Here is a 16,243-nt window from a genome sequence, read left to right on the forward strand (position 1 = left end):
CCAAGGCAGCAAAGACGTACATAATTTTTTGTAATAATCTTTTATTTTAGACCAGGCAGTGCTCAACTCTGGCTTACTCTGATGCCAGGGATTTGAACCTCATGTATAAAAGCACTTTGCATAACAATGCCCCACCTTTTCATTTTAATAATTCTTTCACTCTCCATTAATTTAATGATGTCCCCTTTGTTCACCTTGCTATTGTAAATATGCCATAAAACTATCCAAAAAAAAAAAATGTTGAAGGCTTTGTCACTTACTCCTTTGTGTATTTTTCCATTTCTAGTCTTCCAGTTAAATTTTAATTTCCAGTCTTTAGTTAAATTTTGTGTTTGTTATGAAAGAGATGGGTTTCCTCGCTCAGTGCAGTTCACATAGCACCTTTTACTGAAAGCACTTTCCGTACTCCATTTTATCTTGGGTTTCTTTGATATAGCTTAATTACGCATATCTGTGTGGATTTATTTCTGGGCTCTCAATTCTGTGTGATGCAACTGTGTTTCTAACTTCATTCCAATATCATGCTTTTTATTGTTATCCTTTTGTAATATACATAGAAATCAAGAAGTATAACAATGCCCTTTTTTTTTTTCTTTTTTTTTTCCTTAGGCTTGTTTTGATTATCTGGTGTTTTTATATTTCCTAGTAAATATTATCACTCTTTTTTTCCCCCAGAACATTGCTCAGATTTGTTTTATGGTGTTGCGGGATGATTGAACCAGGAACCTTAGAGCCTCGGGCATGACAGTTTTTTTTTTTCCTAATTTTTAAAATATTTATTTATTTGTTTTTCCTTTGGTTGCCCTTGTTGCTTTTCATTGTTATTGTAGTTATTACTGTTGTTGTTGTTGATGTTGTCGTTGCTGGATAAGACAGAGAGAAATGGAGGGAGGAGGGGAAGACAGAGGGGGAGAGAAAGATAGATACCTGCAGACCTGCTTCACTGCATATGAAGCAACTCCCCGGAAGGTGGGGAGCCAGGGCTTGAACTGGTTCTTGTGGGGCATGACAGACTTTTTGCATAAAAATCATGAAACCTCCTCCTCCCATTATTACTTTCTGTGAAAGAGGTCTCTAAAGTTATAATGAGAGTGAGCCTTGAATATGTGTATTGCAGTAGATAAATCACCATTGTTGCTGCTGTTGTTTCTCCAGAGATAAGGAGATGGAAAGAAACCACTGCACCAGGCTCCCTTCAGTGTAATGGGGGCTAGGCTCAAACCTGAATAAAACAAAGGGAAAACTAGTGCATTAATAAAATGAGCTATTTTACCAAGCCTAAATAAGTTTTGTCTTTTCTTTTCTTTTTTTTTTTTTAAAGATTAGCGATATTATTTGTTGAGTCAGAGAAGGTAAAATATTTATTAAGATAACATATAGGGAGCCGGGCGGTAGAGCCGCGGGTTAAGCGCACCTGGCGCCAAGCGCAGGGACTGGCATATAAGGATCCTGGTTCAAGCCCCCAGCTCCCCACCTGCAGGAGAGTCGCTTCACAGGCGTTGAAGCAGGTCTGCAGGTATCTGTCTTTCTCTCCCCCACTCTTTCTCCCCCTCCTCTCTCCATTTCTCTCTGTCCTATCCAACAACAACTACATCAATAATAACTACAACAATAAAACAGCAAGGGCAACAAAAGTGAATAAATAAATAAATAATATTTTTAAACAGATAACATATAATAGGGAGTCGGGCGGTAGCGTAGCGGGCTAAGCGCAGATGGCATAAAGCCCAAGGACCAACGTAATGATGCCGGCTTGAGCCCCCCAGCTCCTCATCTGCAGGGGAGTCGCTTCACAAGCGGTGAAGCAGGTCTGCAGGTGTCTATCTTTCGCTCCCTCTCTGTCTTCCCCTGCTCTCTCCATTTCTCTCTATCCTATCCAACAACGACAACAACAATAATAACTACAATAAAAAAAAACAGCAAGGGCAACAAAAGGGAATAAACAAATAAATATTTTTTAAAAGATAACATATAATCAAATTTAAAAAGCTAGTAGTGTTAGCATGTTAAAAAGCCAGGAATGGAGGACTAAGAGGTGGTGCAGTGGTGAAGCTTTGGACTTTGAAGCATGAGGTGTCAGGTTCAATCCCAGAAACACATATGCCAGACTGCCACTCTGGCCTCTTTCTCCTTTCTGTGCCTCTATCTCTGTCTAATGAAATAAATAAAATAAATCAAAAAAAAAAAGGAAAGAAGAAAGAGAAAAGAAAGGGAGGGAGGGACAAGGAATACACATCTACATGATTCTCAGAAATAATTGAAGTAAATGTAGATTGAATTACAATAAAAACAGGTACAAGATAGTACATATAAGAGGGAAATCAAATACACAGTAAAGTTTCAATTAGTCCAAAGGTTTTATAGAGAGCATACACAACTGATTTTAGTTTGTTGTTGTTATGGGCTTTTTGTTGTTTATTTTTGTTCTGTTTAGTTACTACAGCACTGCTCAACTCTGGTTTACCATGGTACTGGAGACTGAACCTGGGACCTGGGAATCTCAGGCATAAGAGTAATTTCCATAATCATTATGCTATCTCTCCAGCCCAATATATATTTTCAAGGTGGGGGTCTCAGCTTGGGAGATAGCATAACGGTTATGCAAGTCTTTCTTGCCTGTGGCTCTGAGATCCCAGATTCAATTACCAGCACTAAGATAAGCTAGAGCTGAGATGTGCTTTGGTCTCTCTCTCTCTCTCTCATAAAAAATAAATAAGTAACTTTTTTAAGTTACTCACATTTGAAAAAAGAATTTTGTTTTTTTTGGCCAAGCATTATCACACCTCATAGAGCACACACATTTCCATGCTCAAGGACCTGGTTCAAGCTCTTGGTCCCTACCTACAGGGAGGAAGCCTCACAAGAGGCTCAACAACAAGAATGTATTGCAGTTGTCTCCTTCTCTATCCTTTTGCCCTTTCAATTTCTCTCTGTCTCTATAAATAAAGGAAGAACAGAGTATGAACAAGAGGGAGAGAAAAAAAGAGAGAAATACAGAGAGAGAGAGAGATAAAGGGAGAAAGGAAGGAAGGAAGGAAGGAAGGAAGGAAGGAAGGAAGGAAGGAAGGAAGGAAGGAAAGAAGGAATGGAATGTTTCCTTTTTGTATCAGAATAATGTGGCTCATGTGATGCTGGAGATTGACGTCAGGATCACATGCTTGAGAGTGCAATGCATTATCTACTACACCACCTCCTTATTTTTTTAGGGCCATGTGATCTGGTATCCACACATTTGTGATTTTTCAACTTTCTTCTCATGGTTGGTTTTGAATTCCATGTCATTATTATCCTAAAATATACATGATGAGTGCTGGGTGGTGGCGTACCTGGTTGAGCACACATGTTACAGTGAGCAAGGACCCAGTTCAATCCCCTGTCCCCACCTGCAGAAGGAAAGTTTCATGAGTGGTGAAACAGAGCTGCAGGTGTCTCTCTGTCTCTCTCCCTCTCTATCCTCTCAATTTCTGTCTGTCTCTATCTAATAAAGATATTTTTTTAATTTTAAATAAATAAATAAAAATACTGCAGACTCACCATTCTGTAGATGATAAAGTCTCAGACTTAATTTAAAAAAAAAGATATACTTGACATAATTTGAGTTTTCATAAATAACTGTTAGGAGTTTCAACATATGGTTTATTCATAAAACAGATTCTATGTACCCTGGAGAAGAAATGAACGTATATTCCTCTACCATGGGACAAATTTCCTGTGTATTTCTATTATGTCCATTAATGTATCAGTTGAGAACTAAGTTCCTTGTTAACTTTCTGTTGGAATGATCATTATACTGATGTCAGATTTTTTTTAAAAAGATTTTTTTCACAATGTAGATATGTAGGGACAGAGAAGGGGGAGTGAGGACAGAAGACTAGTACTCTGCCAAATGCAGTACCTGGATTAAACAAGGACCTCAGACATGAGAACTCAGTACCACACTGGTTAAACTGTGTCACAGGCTGCATACATGGGGTTTAAGTTACACTACTATGACTGTGTTGATATCTGTTTCTCTTATTATGTCTCCTAGTATCTCTTTCTATGTTTTTTTGTTCTTCTTTTAGTTATGTACATATCAGTAATTCTTGTGTTCCTACTACAGTCATTTTTTATATTCTAATAATGAATGAAGCACAATACCAAGTGTTTTCACAGTATCTAAATTTTTTAATTAATATTGATTTAACATTGATTTCCAAAATACAAAATTTCAGGGATGGGCCCTAGACAATGGCACACTGGGTAGTACACTCACATTACCATGTGTGAAAGCTTATGTTCAAGCCCCATCACCACCTGCTGAGGCAAAAGCTTCTCAAGTCTTAGAGTACTGCTACTGGTATCTCTCTCTCTCTCACTCCCTCTCACCATCTCTCTTTCTTTCCCTCACTCTCCCAACCCCCCATGTTCCTCTATCCTACCAAAGAAAAGAAAAGAAAAAATAAAAGTACCATTAGGAATTGTGATATTATCATCAGACCCCATTGATAATCCTGGTGGAAATAAATAAGTAAATAGATAAATAAGTAGATAAAATTTAGGGATGTACTTTCACACCTATCATATGTATGCAATTCATCCATCATTTATCGTTCTAGTTCATGTGTGCCCTCCACAATTACTATACTTTTGACAAAGGCTTCAAGAAATAGTTTGGTTGCTATATTCTTTGAAAGTTCTTCTGCTTTAGTTCAGTATTCTACAAATGAGTAAGCCTCTCCAGCAAGTGTTTTTCACTTTTTCACTTGTTTCACCACCAGTTGCATCCATTTTGCATCTTTCAATCTTAAGCTTTACACCCTCCCTTTTAGAAGGAATTATCATTATCTTTATTAATAAGCACATAACACACCTGGCATAAGGAAGTGCCTTTTGTTTGAATCACCAAGATTGCTAACTGTATGGAATGGTCAGATGAAAAGATGCTAAAACAAATGGTCTTAATGTTTATATAGAGACCAAGGGACTGTGAAACTATGACCATTTATGACTTTGCAAGCATTACCGATACCATTCAGATTCGGCAAAAATTATGAAAAATATAAAAATAAACATAACTTCAGTGTATGCAAATAGTGGAAATTTCTGTCAAGAAAAAAAAATTCAAACAACAAAGAGTAAACACTGAAATTAATGCAAGAACAAATACATCTATAATGTTGAACAGAAGAATACAGAAGGAAAAAGTTGGCAATGGCAAAGGTTTTGACTACGAATAATGATTGGTTCTAAATATTTGGAGGTGAATAAGAAAGTTATTTCTACTAATTAATGTTAGGTCTCACCCAAAAATATGCCACGTCATTTCACTTTTTACAACCTTTTATAACAAAGCATTTGCCATAACCATGTAATACATATGATGTAGTGCAGAGGAGTAACAATTCCTCAAAATGTATGTCACCCTGAAAATTGATTCACAGTGGTCCAGGAGGTGGTACAGTGGATAAAGCATTAGACTCTCAAGCATGAGGTCCTGAGTTCAACCCCCGGCAACACATGTACCAGAATGATGTGCGGTTCTTTCTCTCTCTCCTCCTTTCTCATTAATAAAGAAAATATATTTTAAAAAATTTTAAAGCATTTAAGTGGTCCAGAAGGTGGCACAGTGGACAAAGCATTGGACACTCAAGCATGAGGTCCTGAGTTCAACGCCCCGCAGCACATGTACCAGAGTGATGCCTGGTTCTTTTTCTCTCTCCTCCTTTCTCATTCACAAAGAAAATATTTTTTTAAAAAAAGAGTTTTAAAAAAAAGGCAAAAAAATGAAAATAAATAAATACTTTTTAAAAAATTCATTCACAATAGTGGATAAGTTCTCTAATTAAAATATGCCAAGCCATCAATGGAATATCACAGCAAGCTTTTCAGAGACTCCCAATACAGCGTGATTGAATTTAACATGATGTTGAACAATCTCTGGATATAAATAAATGCTAAGATAATTTGATCACTCAACATAAGTAACATACAAAGACAGGGGCTACAGATCAGAGAAATATGAAAATACATGAGTTTTGTATAGCCAGACTAATCTCAGAGTGTCTTAGTCCTACCTAAAACCAAGAGTATTTATGTCCCTTTGTTGTTGTAGTGGTCAGGTGCCGGGCTGCACCACGGAGAAGAGAGTGGACGTCCAGAGCAAGGGGATACACAAATCTTTATTATAGGATGGAGGGGGGTGGCTCAGGCCACGTGGAGTCAGCCAACAATGGCCGTCACACTACCTGACCACTGGGCTAGAGAAGGGAGCGAGACCTGAGAAAGGGGGAGCTGAGAGCCCAGAGAGGGGGTGAGGGGGCTTTTTATTGGGCAACAATCAGGGGTGACTGTGGGGCCAAGACTGGTTGAAGGGGGCACTGCTAGGATATTGCGGGGCGTGGTAAAATCTGGGGGCAGAGACTGCATCAGAATAATTCCTCAGCAACATCCCTTTGATATTGTCTTCTAGCCTTTCAAAAGAAGCAATGGAAACAAGCAATGAAAGTTCAACAACAGACTTCATTCTTCTGGGGTTTTCTAATTGGCCTCAACTAGAACACATCATCTCTGGGGTTGTCTTCATCTTCTACCTTGTGACTCTAGTAGGAAACACAACCATCATTCTTGTGTCCTATCTAGACACTCACCTCCATACTCCCATGTATTTCTTCTTATCCAATTTGTCCTTTTTGGACCTCTGCTATACAACTAGCATTGTGCCCCAGATGCTGGTGAATCTTTGGGGCCCTAAAAAGTCCATTACTTATGGAGGCTGTGTGCTGCAATTCTTCTTTGCCCTTGACTTGGGAGCCACAGAATGTCTCCTCTTGGCTGCGATGGCCTATGACCGCTATGCTGCTGTCTGCCAACCTCTTCACTACACAGTCATCATGCACCCTCAGCTCTGCCAGAACATGGTGCTAACCTCCTGGATAGGTGGTCTGGGAAGTGCTTTACTGCTTTGTTCCCTGACTATGAAGTTGCCAAGATGTGGGCAACGGGAAGTGGACAACTTTTTCTGTGAGATGCCAGCATTGATCAAAATGGCTTGTGTCTATTCAAAAGTACTTGAGATTGTTGTCTTTACTCTTGGAGTGGTCCTTCTTCTAGTACCTCTCTCACTCATCCTCATCTCATATGGAGTCATCACTCAAGCTGTCATGAGGATCAAGTCAGCAGGAAAATGGCATAAGATCCTCAATACTTGTGGTTCCCACCTCACAGTTGTAACTCTGTTTTATGGAACAGCTATTTATATGTACATGAAACCACAGAATAATAGCACCTCCCTAGATGAGGGCAAGTTCCTTACACTCTTTTACACAATCATTACACCCAGTCTTAACCCACTGATCTATACTTTAAGAAACAAAGATGTAAAGAGTGCAATAAAAAGAATGCTATGTATTTTTTTAAATGGACAGAAAAGTTGTGAGTCAGGTAGAAACACATGAGTAAGAATGGAGAGAGCGAAAGTACAATATTTCCTAGTAGCTAGGAAGATGACCCACTGGTAGAGCTATGGGTAAGACATTGAGTTTGATCCCCAACCCCACAGAAGACCAATAACCACAAAGTGGAGTTCCATAGGCAGTGCATTATTCCTTTGCTTCATCTCTCTATCTCTATGTCTTCTTATATCACTATCTTATAGCCAATAAAATGATTCATTAATTTAAGGAACACTTCTTGAACAATCATGGACCTAAAGCCTGGAATAGTGCAGATGAAGTGTTGGGGGGTTATATTGTTAACTCTCTTTTCAGCCACCAGGTTCCAGATGCTAGCAGGATGCGACTAGACTTCCCTGGACAGACAACCCCACCAATATGCCTTGGAGCTCCGCTTCCTCAGAGCCCTTCCCCACTAGGGAAAGAAAAAGAGATAGGCTGAGAGTATGAGTCGACCTGTCAACGCCCATGTTCATCGGGGAAGCAATTACAGAAGCCAGACCTTCCACCTTCTGCATTCCACAATGATCTTGGGTCCATACTCCCAGAGGGGTAAAGAATAGGAAAGCTGAGAGTCAGGGGGTAGCACAGCGGATTAACTGCACGTGCTGCGAAGCGCTAGGACCTGCCTAAGGTTCCCGGTTCGAACACCCAGCTCCCCACCTACAGGGGTGTCACTTCACAAGCGGTGAAGTACATCTGCAGGTGTCTGTCTTTCTCTCCCCCTCTCTGTCTTCCCCTCCTCTCTCCATTTCTCTCTGTCCTATCCAACAACAATGGCATCAATAACTACAACAATAAAAACAACAAGGGCAACAAAAGGAAATTAAAAAAAAAAGAATAGGAAAGCTATCAGGGGAGGGGATTGGATATAGAGGTCTGGTGGTGGGAATTGTTCAAAGTTGTACCCCTCTTATCCTATGGTTTTGTTGGTGTTTCCTTTTTATAAATAAAAAATTTAAAAAAAAAAACACTTCTTAAGCATTTACCATGCACTAAGAATTATACTAGATTCTGACTGGGTAAATAAGTTGTAAGAAATAGTAAGATGATAAGTGAATACAACTACAAATATAAAATGTAGTCCCTATTGTTAAGTCATGGTAGTGTGGCCAAAAAGCCCAAGGCACAGGATTAAAACACAAAACAACAACAACAACAAAGCAGAATAGTCTTAATCTACAGACAGGTTTTTATAGAAAGAAATTACACATTGAAACTGTTAATAAAAATAAATTTTGGGGAGACGGGCAGTAACGCAGTGAGTTAAGCATAGGTGCCACACAGCCCAAGGACCGGAGTAAGGATCCCGGTTCGAGCCGCTGGCTTGAGCCCCCTGGCTCCCCACCTGCACGAGAGTCACTTCACAGGCAGTGAAGTAGGTCTGCAGGTGTCTTTCTCTTCCCCTCCTCTCTCCATTTCCCTCTGTCCTATCCAACAACAACAACAACAACAATAAAACAACAAAGGCAACAAAAGGGAATAAATAAATAAATGAAGTTTAAAAATACAAACAAATAAATAAAATAAAAAATAAAGACTTTTTTTTTTATTGCCACTGGTGTTATCACAGTGTCTCCATGCCTGCACAACAATCCACCTCCTGACCACCTTTTTTTTTTTCTTTTTTGTCTTGATTTGATAAGAAGAGAGAAATTTATGGGGAAAGGGATAGACAGAGAGGAAGAAAGAGGGAAATACATGCAGTACTTATTCTCTGCTAGAGATCTTCTCCTTGGCAGGTGGGGAGTGAGGGCAGAAACCAGGTTCTCAGCCTTGGTAATGTATGCACTCAACAGGGTACACCACCACCCAATCTCCATAAAAATAAGTTCTAATCACCAATTATTAAGGAAATGGAAACTAAGATGGCACCTAACTAAGTCTGTGAGAACAGGTGTTGGACTGTGTATTGAATAGATCAATAGATGAATTAATACACATCAAGGACATGATAAATTACAGTCTTTTTTGAGAAAATGACTTGCTAATCTAATTTTTCACTTATTCCATAATAAATATTTTAATCCAACAATAATCCAGCAATTCCTCTTCTCAATATATATACCCTAAAGGCATTATTGCAAATAAGCTCTCAAGAGATTTATGGGAAAATTTTTCAGCATAACTGAATTTTGTCATATGAGCCAAAAACTGTTATCGGCAAAATTGTAAGTCAATGAATGGCAAAACTGTTGTAACATATTGATACACAGATGATGTAAATAAAGTTTAGGTACACTAATGATTTAAGTGCATAAAGCACTAAATAATCTGAGTAACAAAGTGATGAAAAAACTCAAAAGCATGTGTATAAACATATATATGGTATAATACTCTTTGTTAAAGTTCAAACACAACTAATTTTAAATACATGCTATTTCAATATTCACTTATGCATATAAGTATGTCAACATATAACTTATGTTCTAAAGCAAAGATGTGATGAATATAAAATTCAGGATAGTGATTTCCTGATAATTTGTTAGGTAGAAGATTGTTGAGGCATTTAAGTTGCCTAGGTTGTTTCTCAGTCTCCAGTTCTCTGAGTGGTAACCTCAAAGGTGTTCCCCTGTTCTGTCCTTACAAACAAAACAACCACAGTATGACTCACCACTGAAGAACTAGGATTACTCTATATGTTTGGTTTTTGTTTTTTATGTATTTTATTTATTTATTAATGAGAGATATAGGAGGGAGAGAGAGAGAGAGAGAAAGAACCAGATATCACTCTGGTACATGTGCTTCCTGGGATTGAACTCAGGACCTCATGCTTGAGAGACCAGCATTTTATCCACTGTGGCACCTCCTAGACCACTGTTTGTTTGTTTTTGCCTCCAGGCTTATCACTGAAACTCAGTGCCAGCACTACAAACCCACTGCTCCTGGTGGCCATTTCTCCCATTTTATTGTATAGGACAAAGAGAAATTGAGAGAGAAGGGAGAGATAGTGAGGGAGAGAAAAAGACACCTGCAGACCTGCTTCACTGCTTGTGAAGTACCCACCCCCACCATGCAGGTGGGGAGCCAGGGGCTTGAACCTGAGTATTTGCTTGTGTCCTTGCACTTAGTATTATGTGTGCTTAACCTGGTGGACCAGCATGTTACCCCTTATTCCATAATTTTATGCAACTGGATACTTTCTTCCCTGTGCCTACAAATACAAGGAAAGTAACTGTTTTCCTCCAACTTGTTTATCTTATTTGTTAAATAAATAAATTTCATTAGATCTGTTAATTTGAAAGCATGTATGGTTTGTACTATTGTTCTACCTTCAACAATATATTGAATACAGTAAATAAATAAATAAACTCACCTCTAAAATTAAATGACATAAAAGAAATTTATTTTAAAAAGAGAGAGTTAATAGCATTAAGTGACATAAATTATGGTGAGGTCTTGTATGATACTGAAAATCCTAATGATGGGATTTTCAGAGTCAACCAGATTTCCAAATAACTTGGTTATAATAATAACTTTCTATTGCATTCTTAAACCCCGAGACAGCAGGAAACTTTCCCCATTCTCTATAAAGCCCATATTCTCACAATCCTGGAACCTCTAGGACAGGCTTGGAGTATGGATTGACCAGCCAACATTCATGTTCAACGGAGAAGCAATTACAGAAGCCAGATATTCCACCTTCTACACCCCATAATGATTCTGGGTCTATGGTCCCAGATGGATAAAGAAAAGGAAAACTTTCAAAGGAGGAGATAGGATACAGAACTCTGATAGTGGGAATTGTGTGGAATTGTACCCCTCTTATTCTAATAGTGTCTGTTGTTTTGTGCGGGCTAGGTTGTTTTCACCGGGCTGGCTTCACGGGCGGGTAACAGACGACCAGGGACTCATGGTTGAGCTGTAGGCAGTATCTCTTTATTCATGCAGGATGCAGCACAATCTAAGACGAGCTAAGCTAAACTCAAGTACTCTAAAACTCACAATGCTGTCTTTATATATACTTGCCAAGTAGGGTGGAAACAGGATGTGACATAGAGAGGGTGGAGAGAAAAGTGACTGGTGAAAATCAGAGTGTGACAGAGGGGGCGGAGCAGGTGAAAATCCTATCACTGAACCACCAATGCCCTGGAGGCAGAGCTTTATGTAAAAGTGATTTATGTAAATAGACCAAAGCTTTGAATGGGATTAAATCCATCCCTATATAGGCATATGGTTAAGCAGAAGCCAGGGGGAGCTGGCATACTATCCAACAGTGTCGATACTTTTATAAATAATTTTAAATAGGGAGTCGGGCAGTAGCATAGCGGGTTAAGCACATGTGGCACAAAGTGCAAGGATTGGCATGAGGAACCCGGTTCGAACACCCAGCTCCCCATCTGCAGAGGAGTCGCTTCACAAGCGGTAAAGCAGGTCTGTAGGTGTCTGTCTTTCACTGCCCCTCTCTGTCTTCCCCTCCTCTCTCCATTTCTCTCTGTCCTATCCAACAACGATGACATCAGTGACAACAATAATAACTACTACAATAAAACAACAAGAGCAAAAAAAGGAACAAATAAATAAATATTTAAAAATAGTAATAACAAATAAATAAATAAATAAACAAATAAATAAATAGGGGGGAGGAGGAGAAAAATCTCCTAAGGGAACTTCTCATAAAAAATTGGCTTTTGGATAACCTTCTGATCACAGTTACAGATTTCTTAATCACCTCTGTGGAATATCAGTCCCTCAGGTCTGAATCACATCAGAACAGTAGCCCTTGGTGTTGTAAATACTTCCCTGTTCACAGTCCTGTAAACAGAGCACACACCAAACAACTACAAATACCCTATAGAAAATATATTTAACAAAAACTTATTTCTCAGCTCTTCCACCGGTCCACACTTAGTGCTGCTCCATCACCCACATTTCTTATCAGTATGTTTCTATTGAGTCTGAGTCAGCTGTTGCTTTCAAAAGCAAATGTGATCGCTTGTTAGCATAGGAAACTGGTGGTAGGATAGCCCATGAGGCGATGCCATGAAGAAGAGCTTTTCTGAACTGTCAATGAAGTGGTGGATCATCTTCAAGGGAAAAGACTACATGTAGACTCCATGAAATCCTGGCAACTGTGAGTTCCTCCTGATGACAACTTCAATAAATTCAGATACATTTGTCTACTAGTTAGTATTCTCAGCTATTGCAACTGAAAAAGATATGGAGTCAAAACAGAAGGTAGAAAGAAAGATGTCATACAGCAAGGGCCTCTGTTTCACATGAAAAGGATGTAACAGGGCAAGTGCACAAGTTACCAAGTGAGTGGGTCAAACTATAAAGTCCCAGACTATAAAGGGGAAACTTCACAAGCAGTGGAGTGGTGCTGCAGGTGTCTCTCTTTCTCACTCTTTCTTTCCTCCCTCTACCTATTTCTCCTTATCTCTACCATAACTTAACAAAATTAATAAATTACAAAATTTATAATTTAAAAAAACAGGAGAGGAGGGGGTCAGGCAGTAGCGCAATGGGTTAAGCACACATGGTGCAAAGTGCAAGGGCCAGTGCATGGATCCCGGTTCAAGCCCCTGGCTCCCCACCTGCAGAGGGGGGATCGCATCACAGGCGGTGAAGCAGGTCTGCAGGTGTCTATCTTTCTCTCTCCCTCTGTCTTACCCTCCTCTCTCCATTTCTCTCTGTCCTATCCAACAACAATGATATCAATAACAACAACAATAATAATAACCACAACAACAATAAAACAAGAGCAACACAAGGGGAAAAAATAGCCTCCAGGAGCAGTGGATTTGTGGTGCGAGCACCAAGCCCCAGCAATAATCCTGGAGGCAAAATAATAATAATAACAATAGGAGAGAGAAGATAGGAAAGGTATGTGAGGCCTACACGTCAGTATACTAATATCCACCAGGAATTTGGGTTATACTAAATTTCAGTGAGAGCTGATAGTGAGTACTAAAGTTTTTGAATGCTTTCTATGCTCCACATTGTATTAAATATTTTGCACTTAATATTTCATCATCCAGATAACCACCCTACAAAGTGGGTTCTATTGGAACAACTACTTTACAAAGGTAGTAACTAATAATTAGTGAATTACTTAGCTTGCTCAAGTTCACACTGTGAGGTAATTATATAATTATACTCTTAAAACAGAAGAAAGAAAGAAAATCACAATGCTCTGAGCTAGAGGCTGGGGTCTTAGCTGTTTTGATTTTTTTAATTATTATATTAGATTTGGATTGATTTAAGAGACAGGCTACCCAATACTTCATTATATGGAATTCCAAGGAACCACTAACTTATATTTTTATATTGCTTTTTTCTTCCCTGACGTTCAATATTTACAGAAATGTACCTCTTGCTTGAAAAATAATTTTTAAAAATCCAATTAATATCTCTATATATTCTATTTTATTTTTTGCCTCCAGGGTTATCGCTGGGGCTCAGTGTCTACACTATGAATCCTCTGCTCCTGGAGGCTATTTTTTTTCTCTTTTTGTTGCCCTTGTTGTTTATTGTTGCTGTTATTATTGTTGTTGTTATTGCTGTCAGATAGGACAAAGAGAAATCAAGAGAGGAGGGGAAGACAGAGAGGAGGAGAGACAGACCTGCAGACCTGCTTCACTGCTTGGGAAGTGAACCCCCTGCAAGTGGAGATCTTTAACCCAGTCCCTGTTCTTTGTGCCATGTGCGCTTAACCCGCTTCGCCACCGCTTGGCGCTTTTCTTTACACATTTTAAAAGCTTAAGCTCTAGTCACTAACCCACCTCCAAGGCAGCAAAGACGTACATAATTTTTTGTAATAATCTTTTATTTTAGACCAGGCAGTGCTCAACTCTGGCTTACTCTGATGCCAGGGATTTGAACCTCATGTATAAAAGCACTTTGCATAACAATGCCCCGCCTTTTCATTTTAATAATTCTTTCACTCTCCATTAATTTAATGATGTCCCCTTTGTTCACCTTGCTATTGTAAATATGCCATAAAACTATCCAAAAAAAATGTTGAAGGCTTTGTCACTTCTTTGTGTATTTTTCCATTTCTAGTCTTCCAGTTAAATTTTAATTTCCAGTCTTTAGTTAAATTTTGTGTTTGTTATGAAAGAGATGGGTTTCCTCGCTCAGTGCAGTTCACATAGCACCTTTTACTGAAAGCACTTTCCGTACTCCATTTTATCTTGGGTTTCTTTGATATAGCTTAATTACGCATATCTGTGTGGATTTATTTCTGGGCTCTCAATTCTATGTGATGCAACTGTGTTTCTAACTTCATTCCAATATCATGCTTTTTATTGTTATCCTTTTGTAATATACATAGAAATCAAGAAGTATAACAATGCCCTTTTTTTGTTCTTTTTTTTTTCTTAGGCTTGTTTTGATTATCTGGTGTTTTTATATTTCCTAGTAAATATTATCACTCTTTTTTCCCCCCAGTACATTGCTCAGATTTGTTATATGGTGTTGCGGGGGAATTGAACCTGGGACCTTAGAGCCTCGGGCATGACAGTCTTTTTTTTTTTTTTCTAATTTTTTAAATATTTATTTATTTGTTTTTCCTTTGTTTGCCCTTGTTGCTTTTCATTGTTATTGTAGTTATTATTGTTGTTGTTGTTGTTGTTGATGTTGTCGTTGTTGGATAAGACAGAAATTGAGAGAGGAGGGGAAGACAGAGGGGGAGAGAAAGATAGATACCTGCAGACCTGCTTCACCGCATATGAAGCAACTCCCCGGCAGGTGGGGAGCCAGGGCTTGAACTGGTTCTTGTGGGGCATGACAGACTTTTTGCATAAAAATCATGAAACCTCCTCCTCCCATTATTACTTTCTGTGAAAGAGGTCTCTAAAGTTATAATGAGAGTGAGCCTTGAATATGTGTATTGCAGTAGATAAATCACCATTGTTGCTGCTGTTGTTTCTCCAGAGATAAGGAGATGGAAAGAAACCACTGCACCAGGCTCCCTTCAGTGTAATGGGGGCTAGGCTCAAACCTGAATAAAACAAAGGGAAAACTAGTGCATTAATAAAATGAGCTATTTTACCAAGCCTAAATAAGTTTTGTCTTTTCTTTTCTTTTTTTTTTTTAAAGATTAGCGATATTATTTGTTGAGTCAGAGAAGGTAAAATATTTATCAAGATAACATATAGGGAGCCGGGCGGTAGAGCCGCGGGTTAAGCGCACCTGGCGCCAAGCGCAGGGACTGGCATATAAGGATCCTGGTTCAAGCCCCCAGCTCCCCACCTGCAGGAGAGTCGCTTCACAGGCGTTGAAGCAGGTCTGCAGGTATCTGTCTTTCTCTCCCCCACTCTTTCTCCCCCTCCTCTCTCCATTTCTCTCTGTCCTATCCAACAACAACTACATCAATAATAACTACAACAATAAAACAGCAAGGGCAACAAAAGTGAATAAATAAATAAATAATATTTTTAAACAGATAACATATAATAGGGAGTCGGGCGGTAGCGTAGCGGGCTAAGCGCAGATGGCATAAAGCCCAAGGACCAACGTAATGATGCCGGCTTGAGCCCCCCAGCTCCTCATCTGCAGGGGAGTCGCTTCACAAGCGGTGAAGCAGGTCTGCAGGTGTCTATCTTTCGCTCCCTCTCTGTCTTCCCCTGCTCTCTCCATTTCTCTCTATCCTATCCAACAACGACAACAACAATAATAACTACAATAAAAAAAAAACAGCAAGGGCAACAAAAGGGAATAAACAAATAAATATTTTTTAAAAGATAACATATAATCAAATTTAAAAAGCTAGTAGTGTTAGCATGTTAAAAAGCCAGGAATGGAGGACTAAGAGGTGGTGCAGTGGTGAAGCTTTGGACTTTGAAGCATGAGGTGTCAGGTTCAAT

At 39.0% G+C, this 16,243-nt stretch overlaps 1 protein-coding gene across 1 annotated transcript; it reads left to right on the forward strand.

Annotated features, from left to right (window-relative positions):
• The first annotated feature begins 6,467 nt into the window (after window positions 1-6,467).
• On the forward strand, window positions 6,468-7,436 carry LOC132538192 (olfactory receptor 2W1-like). Its single transcript, XM_060190791.1, has one exon. The coding sequence runs from the start codon at window positions 6,468-6,470 to the stop codon at window positions 7,434-7,436; it is 969 nt and encodes a 322-aa protein (XP_060046774.1).
• Window positions 7,437-16,243: the final 8,807 nt, after the last annotated feature.

The sequence above is a fragment of the Erinaceus europaeus genome, chromosome 4 (genome assembly GCF_950295315.1).
Source record: "Erinaceus europaeus chromosome 4, mEriEur2.1, whole genome shotgun sequence".
Classification (NCBI taxonomy): domain Eukaryota; kingdom Metazoa; phylum Chordata; class Mammalia; order Eulipotyphla; family Erinaceidae; genus Erinaceus; species Erinaceus europaeus.

What these genes read in the sequence shown, in the direction of transcription:
- LOC132538192 (XM_060190791.1), top strand. Translation starts at nt 6,468, where the DNA reads ATGGAAACAAGCAATGAAAGTTCAACAACAGACTTCATTCTTCTGGGG.